The sequence below is a fragment of the Schistocerca americana genome, chromosome 2 (assembly GCF_021461395.2).
Source record: "Schistocerca americana isolate TAMUIC-IGC-003095 chromosome 2, iqSchAmer2.1, whole genome shotgun sequence".
NCBI classification, from domain to species: Eukaryota; Metazoa; Arthropoda; class Insecta; order Orthoptera; family Acrididae; genus Schistocerca; species Schistocerca americana.
The window spans coordinates 871,215,385-871,226,116 of NC_060120.1; the positions used below are offsets into that span (position 1 = coordinate 871,215,385).

Consider the following 10,732-nt stretch of genomic DNA (forward strand, 5'->3'; position numbering starts at 1 on the left):
GCTTAGGGACTGATGACCTTAGCAGTTAAGTCCCATAAGATTTCACACACATTTTTTGGAGTATTATGGGAAGGTCCCCCCAAGCAGCTCGGCATTTTGACGCTATAGCGCGCCACTTGTACAGAATTTGGCATGTTACCTTCACGAGCACATCCAGCAAGCCTATCAATCGGTGCCAAGCCGAATAACAGCTCGCATAAGAGCCGGAGGTGGATCAACGATGTATTGACCTGTTCAGTTTGTGAAGCTCTTGTTTCTGACTTAATAATCCTTGTTTGTCTGTACAAGTACATCACAACTACCGACTTCGTCGCAAGCATGACGTCACGGTCACGTGTGTTGGCAGGTGAGCGACGTGTGCCGCTGCCAGCACCTGACGCACTTCGCGCAGCTGGTGACGGACGCCGACCTGCAGTGGGGCGGCCACGCCGGGGCGCTGGAGGCGCTCTCGCTCGCCGGCGTCTGCGCCTCCCTGCTGGGCGCCGCGGGGCTCGGCGCCACCGCCGCGCTCGCCCCCGAGTGGCGCAGCAAACCGGGGTAACGGCTCTTTCTAACATCACCATCTGTTTGCGCCTTTGATTGTAATTATTAATTATTTCTCACTAATAGACAATTAAAAGTGCTGTTCCATTTTTCTGGTTCAGTTGGGTGGCAATGTGAATTTGTTTCAGCTATTGCTTTTACTGTATTTTTTTATCAGTTCACTCAAGACAGTTGTTCGTTACACTCACGTTTACCTGCTCTGTGCTGGGTCTGGATAGCTTCATGCCTTTTGCTCATGAACGTCAACTACCGCTTGGAAATAGAGTAATAACCTAACTTTAGTCAAAACATTATGAACGGAGAAAGATGTAGTCATTTTAGAAATTTTGTGAGACTGTGGTACGTATCCGAACAATAAACTTGCAATTCGCTCTGAGGTCATTCTTATAAACTTAACTTAGTATTAAGAAAACAGTCTTAATCGCGTTTTTTTTACTTTTTTATTTATTTAGTGCCGACCAGTTTCAGCCCATCGCAGGGCCATCTTCAGGGCGGACATACTGTGAAATTACAATACATATCTTAGACAAAACTAATGACAACCATCTTATAAGAGTGGATTACATAAATGTAATTTTTACTCGCTGGGCGAATGTTAGTGGCGTCACGTTTACGATGGTGTGACAGGAGACTAATTAATTTACTTTTTGTTTCTTCTGTATTGAATTTCGATTCCCCCCCCCCCCCCCCCCAAGGGAGCGGACTAGCATCAGCTTAGTATGCCGCTCTTCAGCCTACAGACTTTGTTTTAAAAAAGCAGAAGATAATATATAATAAAAACAGGCGACAAAATAGGAGACAAAGGGTAACGTGGCGAAAAAATCGTGGAACTTAAAACATAGATGCTACTAAAATACATATGAAGCAGACAGGTAAAATAATATACAGACAATTAAAAAACACGGCGACAGTCTGGTTTGTTCGCAAAAGACATAAAATTCACACCCAGCGACAGTATGGTTTCTGTTCGCAACACGGGAAAAGACGAAGCAACACTGAACAGTCACTGGAACACTGTGCTAAAATATGTCATACGACAGCAGAGAACAGGTGGGGGGAAACTAGACAGATGATGGGAAAATAAAATAGGGGGGAAGGTGAGGAAAAGCGAAGGGGGGAGGGGTTAAAGGAGCCAGTGGAGGATGAGGAGAGAGGTAGGGAGAAGTTAGGCGGGGAGAAACACAGGATGGAAGGGGGGAAAGGACGGAGGAAAGGAGGGGGGGAGGATCAGAGTTGATAGGGGGGATAAATGGAAGGAGAGAGGGCATCATCTGGGAGGGGGAGTTGATGGAAGCCACCTTGGGAAAGGAGATGAAGGGTGTAGAGGGTGAAGGGTGTAGAGATGAAGGCATGGCAGGGGGGCGGGAATGGAAGAGAAGGGGAGCAACCGGGGGGTGAGGGGGATCAAGGCGGCGGGAAGTGTAGAGTATAATGAATTTACTTTTATTCTTTATTGTTATTTTAAAAATCTTGTACAAAGGTGGGCTGTCAGCAGCATAGTACGCTGCTCTTCAGCCGCGAGTGGTACAATAAATGACAGAAAGTAGGCATAGATAATACAATAAAAATGGCATGTAAAAACTGTAGACATGAAAAACAAGGTACATGAAGCCGTTCACGCTGGACAAGAAAAAACACTAAAACCTGCTGACACGGCGCACAAAACACGGGCGATTGTGACGGCACAGGTGAACGGTGGTGGCGTGATGGCGAAAGAACACTAAAAACAAACACAAAGGCACACACACTAGTCACTGATGGCGAGTATCTCCGGCGCGCGAATGTTCACTGAGCATGTACGAGTCCGGGGACCTGCCAAGAGAGGAGGAGGTGGGGTGGGAGAGGGAGAGGGGAGAGCAGATATGCCATGGCAGGGGAGATAAGCGGGAGGGAGGCAGGGGGAGGGGAAGCCCGGAGGAAGAGGGGTGGAGGAAGGGGGGATGGGGGAAGAGGAGAGAGAAGGGAGGGAGGGTGCCCAAAGGAAAAGACACAGAAAGTGGGAGGGTAGGATCAAAGTTGATAGGAGGGGTAGATGGAAGGGAGCAGGGCATCATCAGGGAGGGGGAGATGGCGGAAGCACCTTGGGAGAGGGTAAGGAGGGTGGAGAGATGGAGACTGGGTGGGACGTGGGAATACAGGCGGGGGGCGGAGATCCAGGCCAGATGGGCGTAACAGACGATGGAGCGGATGAGGGATTTATAGGTGTGGAGTATGGTGAAGGGGTCCAGACCCCACGTACGGCCGGAAAGGAGCTTGAGGAGACAGAGTCGGGAGCGTGCCTTGGCTTCGATTAACCGGAGATGGGGGATCCAGGAGAGGCAATGGTCGAGGGTGACTCCAAAGTACTTAAGGGTGGGGGTGAGGGCGATAGGACGGCCATAGATGGTTAGATAAAAATCGAGGAGGCGGAAGGAAGGGGTGGTTTTGTCTACAATGATCGCCTGGGTTTTGGAGATTGACCCTGAGCAACCACTGGTGGCACCAAGCGGTGAACCAGTCAAGATGAGATTGGAGAAGGTGTTGGGAACGCTGCAGGGTGGGGGCAAGGACAAGGAAGGCGGTGTCATCGGCAAACTGGAGAAGGTGGACAGGGGGTGATGGCGGTGGCATGTCCGCCGTATACAAAAGGTACAGAAGGGGGGAGAGGACGGAGCCTTGGGGCACACTGGCGGAGGGAAAAAAGGTGTAGGAATCCATGTTATGGATGGTGACATAGGAAGGACGATGGGAGAGAAAGGAGCCAATCAGATGGATGTAGTTAATGGGAAGGGCGAAGGTTTAGAGCTTGAAGAGGAGACCGAAATGCCATACACGGTCATAGGCACGTTCGAGGTCCAGGGAGAGGAAGATTGCGGAGCGACGGGAATTAAGCTGTTCATAAAGGAGATGAGTGAGGTGAAGGAGAAGGTCATCGGAAGAGTAGGGCGGCCGAAAGCCACACTGGGTAACTGGAAGGAAGCAGTGCTGGCGGAGATGCTGGTGGATGCGTCGGGTGAGGATGGATTCCAGGACCTTGCTGAAGACCGAGGTAAGGCTGATGGGATGGTAGGAGGAGATGGCGGACGGCGGTTTGCCGGGATTAAGGAACATCAGGATATGGGAGGTTTTCCACAGGTTGTGGTAGTAGCCGGTGGACAGGACTACATTGTAGAGCCTGGCCAGGTTGGAGAGGAAAGAGACAGGAGCTTCACGAAGGTGGCGGTAGGTGACACGATCATGACCAGGAGTGGTGTTGCATTTTGTGCGGAGTGTAGCAATGCTATCCTGTGTAGTGATAGGGGTATTGAGTTCCGTGTGTGCAATGTTGTCCAAGTACTGGAAACCAGGTGCGAGGGGAGGGACAGAGGTGTCAGTTCGATCGCGAACATCCAAGAAGAGGGAGTAATCGAACTGGGGATCGTCGGGGATGGAAAAGACATCGGAGAGGTAGGAGGCAAAGTGGTTGGCCTTACTAAGAGTGTCAGGGGGGGGGGGGATGATCATCATGGAGAAGTGGATATTAGGGGGAGGGTTTAGTTCCGGTAAGGTGACGGAAGGCTGACCAGAACTTGGACGAGTTTATAGGTAGGGTAGCATTTAAGCGGGTGCATGTCTGCCACCAGTCCTGGCGTTTCTTAGCCGCGAGCAAGTTTCGGATGTGTCGCTGGAGTTGCCGGTGGCATCATAGTGTGTCCGGGTCACGCGTGTGGAGGAAGGCACGGTAGAGATGGCGGGATTCACAGAGGAGGAGGAGGACAGCCTGTGGGGGTAAGGTAGGATGGTGGGGGTGGATGGCGACAGTAGGGTCGTAGGCTTCCATGGCCTCAGACAAGGTCTTCTGGAGAAAGGAGGCGGCATGGGTAACATCATCAGGGTGGTGGTAGGTGAAGGGTGAAGAGGGTATCCTGGTAGGCATTCCAGTCAGCATGGGAATAACCATGGATGTACTTCGGGGGAGGGTCATTACGTGGTTTGGATCAGGGGCCAAAGAGGTTGGGGGAGGAGAGGATGACATCGGGAGTGGAGATGGATTCGGGGCGGGTGTCCTGGGGAATGGGGACGAGGTCGCCTTGGAGGGTGGAGAGGAACCGATGCCACCGCCGTAACTGCGCAGTGGAACGACTATGGACGTTGAGGTCTGTGGCGATCACGTAGGAGGAGAAGGTATGATCAATGTGGGAGAGGAAGTCGAAAGGGATAGGGGCGTTAGGGCGGACATAGATGGTGGCGCAGGTGACGGTAAGGCCGGGGAAGAAGAGACTAAGGATCAGGCATTCGGTGGGGTTGGGAAGGAGAGGTTGGAGCCGAATCGGGATCTGGCGGTGGTGACCAATGGCAACTCCGCCTCGCGCAATCGGGAGGGGATTATAATGAATTTACCTTATGCCTGGGTTTATATAGCAAGCTATGAGCACGTGAGCGTAAGAAACGCCTCCAACGGTGACCAATGGTAGGCATCTAGGCTTAAAGATTTGAAGTATAAATACAATTTGCGTAAAGTTTACAATTTAAAGAAACCATGTTCATTTTAAAAAACACTGTTACGTAAATAAACATAAAAAAGTATGTGAAAAAACTTTTCCACGTCAAACTCATAAAAGAACGTTAGTATGTTACCTTATCTTCATTCATAATATGCTATTGGGGAAGGGAACAATTTCCGGTCAGTATTCTGTTTACTTTGTGCTTATTTATATCCTATATCTATTATTTAATAACGTAACAAGTTTAAGTGTGCCTATCTGTAATCGTATATACAGAACCCTCTAGTCCAGGTGCTGTGTATGCTGTTGTCATGGTAGTGGCCCAACATGGCTGTCCTCCCTGCTACAATGTTATATGTTGAATAGTCCAGGCCCTATGGACGCTGTTGTCATGGCAGCGGCACAATATGGCTGCCCCCTTTGCCACGCTGCTGTCCGACGCCTAGGTAACGATAGGATCGATACTACACTTCGGAGGGAATCCATCGTTATAGTGCACAAGATATTGGCAGCCTACACTGTGTATAGAGGCGTCCGCCCAAAAATATGAACATTTTGCCTTTACATTTAGTATGACTGTGTAAACGTTTATAACGTTTATACAATTATATGTCACCAGCAGTCGCCCAGCGGGTAAAAACTATATTTACGTAATCCACTTTTTTAAGATGGTTGTCATTAGTTTTGTCTAAGATATGTATTGTATTTTCACAATAAGTTCGCCCTGAAGATGGCCCCTGCGATGGGCTGAAACCGGTCGGCACTAAACAAATAAAAAAACGCGATTAAGACTGTTTTCTTAATACTAAGTTTATTTTATATCAATCACTGTTACTCCACAACCATGTTGTCCAAACATCATTCTTATAAAGTTTTGTGTGTGGGTGGACACTATTTAATTAATTTGGAGTGGGTAGATTAATTCTATCACTTTTAGAGGCTGTGTGTATCGTAATGAGGAAGGAGCGGAATGTTTACTAACTTATTTGCAGCAGGTTCAGCATTTAAATTACGGCTAAGTCAGAACAAACGCACGAAGAAACTAACAAACAAACACTTACACGTCTGCGCTACTAGAATAAACCCATCCGGCTCATAATGCAGTCACCACAAGGATTATTGCACTGAAGAGAACTGATAGTGGTTCACTATTGAAGCACCATTCCGATATTTATCAAACTTTCCGAAAATCTTAATCATACAGTGCGTTGTATATGATAAACCTTCATTCCATTCTGAAGTGATACCCACCGTCAACATCAGTATGAAGTGTGACACCCACAGGAACGATCACACTTTTGTATTCGTTGTGGTATGAAAGCGAAGAGCCTTCGAATGTCGTATTGACGAATTTCTTCCCAAATTCGAAAATATGGACTCTCATTTGGAGAAGATACCTGGTTGAAGTATGGTGTGAAAGCATACAGCTCTTACGTGGCATCCCAGGCATGCTCTATAGGTTTCGAATCAGGGGACCAGTTAGGTCTAGTGAAAGATCCATAAATTCCTCACGGAATTTGTGGTGTCCACTCTAGTGCTGGGTCCCGCTTTATCGTGCTGGAATACACTATTTGGCGTCCTGGTCCCATTCTTGCCACATACTGGCGAGTATTCAGCCTCCCTTCGACAATTAGCCAGTCAGTAACGATGCCCTCTCCAGTAGTTCCCACATTACGATTGCAGAAGGTGGAAAGGTATGCGTCTTAAATAAAAAAAGCTGCTTCCAGTGACCTTCCAACAGGTCGTCTCTGGAAACATTGGCAACAATCTGACCTCTACAAACAGAACTGACACTCATTGCTGCATACCACAGAGCGCTACGTAATGTCTCCGTTGACTGTGACTCTACGCCATGCAAGTCGTTATTGTCTATGGTTCAAATGGCTCTGAGCACTATGAGACTTAACATCTGTGGTCATCAGTCCCCTAGAACTTAGAACTACTTAAACCTAACTAACCTAAGGACATCACACACATTCATGCCCGAGGCAGGATTCGAACCTGCGACCGTAGCAGTCGCGCGGTTCCGGACTGAGCGCCCAGAACCGCGAGACTACCGCGGCCGGCTATTGTCTATGGTATGGTGTCAGTAGTTATCAACATATGGAAACATAAGATCTCAAGTCAGTTTTCAGTAAGCTATTCTCGACGACTCATGGGGACACTCCGCGTCTATGCCAGTACTTTTCCATATCTTCCTTCCCTTGTCAGTTCTTCGAAGAACCTCCTCATTTCTTACCTTATCATTCCCCATAATTTTGAACATCCTTCTGCAGTACTGCATCTAAAAGGCTTCGATTCTCTTCTGTTTTGGTTTTCCCACAGTCTATGTCTCACTACCACCATGTGCTATGCTCTAAACGTACATTCTCAGAAATTTCTTCCTCAAGTTAAGATCTGTGTTTGATACTAGCAGACTTCTCTTGGCAAGGGATGTCTTTTTCCCAGTGCTGTTCTCCTTTTTACGTTCTCCTTGTTCCGTCCGTTATAGATTATTTCGCTGCCTAGGTAGCAGAATTCCTTAACTCTGTCTACTTTCTGATACCCAATTGTATTGTTAAATGTCTCTCATTTCTGCTACTTTTCAGTACTTTGACCTTTCTTCGACTTACTCTGAACCCATATTCTATACTCATTCCTTTCAACACATCCTGCAATCCTTTCTCTCTTTCACTGACGATAGCAGTGTCATCAGCGAATCTTGTCATTGATATCCTTTCACCCTTAATTTTAATCTCAACCTTGAATCTTTCTTATATTTCCCACATTCCTTCTTCGCTGTATAGATTGAATAGTAGGGGTGAAAGACTAATCCCTGTCCGAAGCCCCTTAAAAAAAAAAAAAAAATCCGAGCACTTCCTTCTTCGTCGTCCGCTCTTATTATTCCCTCTTTTCTGTTCTGCATATTGTATATTACTCGTCTCTCCTTGTAGCTCACCCTTATTTTTCTCTGAATTTCGAACATCTTGCATCATTTTACATTGTCTAATGCTTTTTCCAGATCAACAAACATGACCTGCTTTTTCTTTAGTGTTGCTCCCAGCGTCAGAACTGCTTCCCTGGTGCCTTTACCTTCCGTAAAACCAATCTGATCGTCATCACATCCTCAATTTTCTTTTCCATTCTTCGCTATATTATTCTTGTCAGCAACTTGGCTGCACGAGCTGTTTAGCTTACTTTGCCATGATTCTCGCACTTTTCGGCTCTTATTATCTTCGGAAATGTGTGGATGATTTTTTTCCGGATTGCTGATGGTATATCGCCAGTCTCTTACATTCTACACACCAACGTGAATAGCCGTTATGTTGCCACTTTTCCCATGGATTTTAGAAATTCGGTACGAATGTTAGCTAACCCTTTTACCTTACTTGATCTTAAGTCTTCTACAGCTCTTTTAAAGTCTGATTTTAATATTGGGTACCCTATCTCTTCCCTGTTGACTCCTATTTCTTCTTTTATCACGTCGTCAGACAAGTCTTCTCCACACGTAGAGGCCTTCAGTATGCTCTTTCGATTCATTCGCTCTCTCTTCCGAATTCAACAGTGGATTTCCTTTGAACTCTCAATATTACCGCCCTTGCTTTTAATTTCAAGGAAGGTCGTTTTCAGTTTTCTACATGCTGACAGGAAGTGCAAAATGGCTAAGCAGGGATGGCTAGAGGACAAATGTAAGGATGTAGAGGCCTATCTCACTAGGGGTAAGATAGATACCGCCTACAGGAAAATTAAAGAGACCTTTGGAGATAAGAGAACGACTTGTATGAATATCAAGAGCTCAGATGGAAACCCAGTTCTAAGCAAAGAAGGGAAAGCAGAAAGGTGGAAGGAGTATATAGAGGGTCTATACAAGGGCAATGTACTTGAGGACAATATTATGGAAATGGAAGAGGATGCAGATGAAGATGAAATGGGAGATATGATACTGCGTGAAGAGTTTGACAGAGCACTGAAAGACCTGAGTCGAAACAAGGCCCCCGGAGTAGACAATATTCCATTGGAACTACTGACGGCCGTGGGAGAGCCAGTCCTGACAAAAATCTACCATCTGGTGAGCAAGATGTATGAAACAGGCGAAATACCCTCAGACTTCAAGAAGAATATAATAATTCCAATAGATTAGATGGGTAGATCACATAACTAATGAGGAAGTATTGAATAGGATTGGGGAGAAGAGAAGTTTGTGGCACAACTTGACCAGAAGAAGGGATCGGTTGGTAGGACATGTTCTGAGGCATCAAGGGATCACCAATTTAGTATTGGAGGGCAGCGTGGAGGGTAAAAATCGTAGAGGGAGACCAAGAGATGAATACACTAAGCAGATTCAGAAGGATGTAGGTTGCAGTAGGTACTGGGAGATGAAAAAGCTTGCACAGGATAGAGTAGCATGGAGAGCTGCATCAAACCAGTCTCAGGACTGAAGACCACAACAACAACAACAACAACATGCTGAATCCGTCCTTCCGATAATCATTTCCTTTACGATTTGTTCACATTTTATATGCAGCCATTTTGCTTTAGCTTCCCTGCACTTCCTATTTACTTGTTTCCTACGTGGCTTGTATTTCTGTAGTTCTGAATTTCTCTGAACATTATTGTACTTCCTTCTTTCATTGGTCAGCTGAAGTATTTAGTCTGCTATTCATGGTTTCATTGCAGTTGTCCTCCCTGTAACTATGGTTTTCTTTCCAACTTCTGCGATTGCCCTCTTTAGAGATGTCCATTCCTCTTCAGCATAACTGTCTATTTAACTATTCCATATCGCAATACCTACAGCCTCAGAGATTTCTAGTACATCTTTTCATTCCTCAGTAGTTCCGTGTTCCACTTCTTTGCGCCTTGATTCTTCCTGCCTTGTTTCTTGATCGTCAGCCTTCTCTTCCTACTAAATTGTGGTCTCAGTCTATATCTGCTCCTGGGTACGCCTTACAATTCAGTATCTGATTCCGGAAACTCTGCCTAAACGTGATACAATGTAACTAAATCTTCCCGTATCTCTCGGGCTTTCCCAAGCACACCTCCTCTCCGCTTGTGATTCTTGAACTGAGTATTCGCTACTAAAAACTGATATTTATTGCATAACTCAACAAGTCTTTCTCCTTCCTCGTTTTTAGTACCAAGCCCATATTCTCCCAGTAATCCTTTCTCCTACTCCTTCCGCTACAACCCATTCCATGCCCCCATGACTATTAGATTTTCATCTCCCTTTACGTACCGGATTACACCTTCAATACCCTCATATACTTTCCCAGCTGAAGGTGCCGGTGATGGTTTGCTGTCGATTCTGATGAGAATAACCCTATCATTGAACTGTTTTCCAGCATCTCACTCTCTGCCCTACTTTCCTACTCATAACGAATCCTACTCTCGTTATACCATTTTCTACAGCTGTTGATATTACCTTATATTCGTCTGACCAGAAAACCTTGTCTTTCTACCATTTCGCTTCACTGACCCCCATTTTACCTGGACTGAGTCAGATTCCCTTTTCAGATTTTTTAGTTTCCCTACAACGTTCAAACTTCTGACATTCCACTCCCCGACTCCTAGAACGTTATCCCGTCGTTGGTTACTCAATCGTTTTCTCTTGGTCACCTCTCCCTTGTCAATCCCCTCTCGGAGATCCGAATTCGTGGCTATTCCGGAATCTTTTGTCAATGGAGGGACCATCATGTTACTTTTTCAAGCACAGGCAACATGTGCTGTTGATTCACATTGTACCTTTAGTG

At 46.2% G+C, this 10,732-nt stretch overlaps 1 protein-coding gene across 1 annotated transcript in view; it reads left to right on the forward strand.

The window, feature by feature from the left end:
- Positions 1 to 541, forward strand: part of LOC124594500 — a 167,396-nt gene extending 166,855 nt beyond the window's left edge. The window contains exon 10 of the mRNA XM_047132874.1: positions 347 to 541. Within this exon, the coding sequence (XP_046988830.1) occupies positions 347 to 541 (195 nt within the window). The remainder of the gene's footprint in view (positions 1 to 346) is intronic.
- The last annotated feature ends 10,191 nt before the right edge of the window (positions 542 to 10,732 follow it).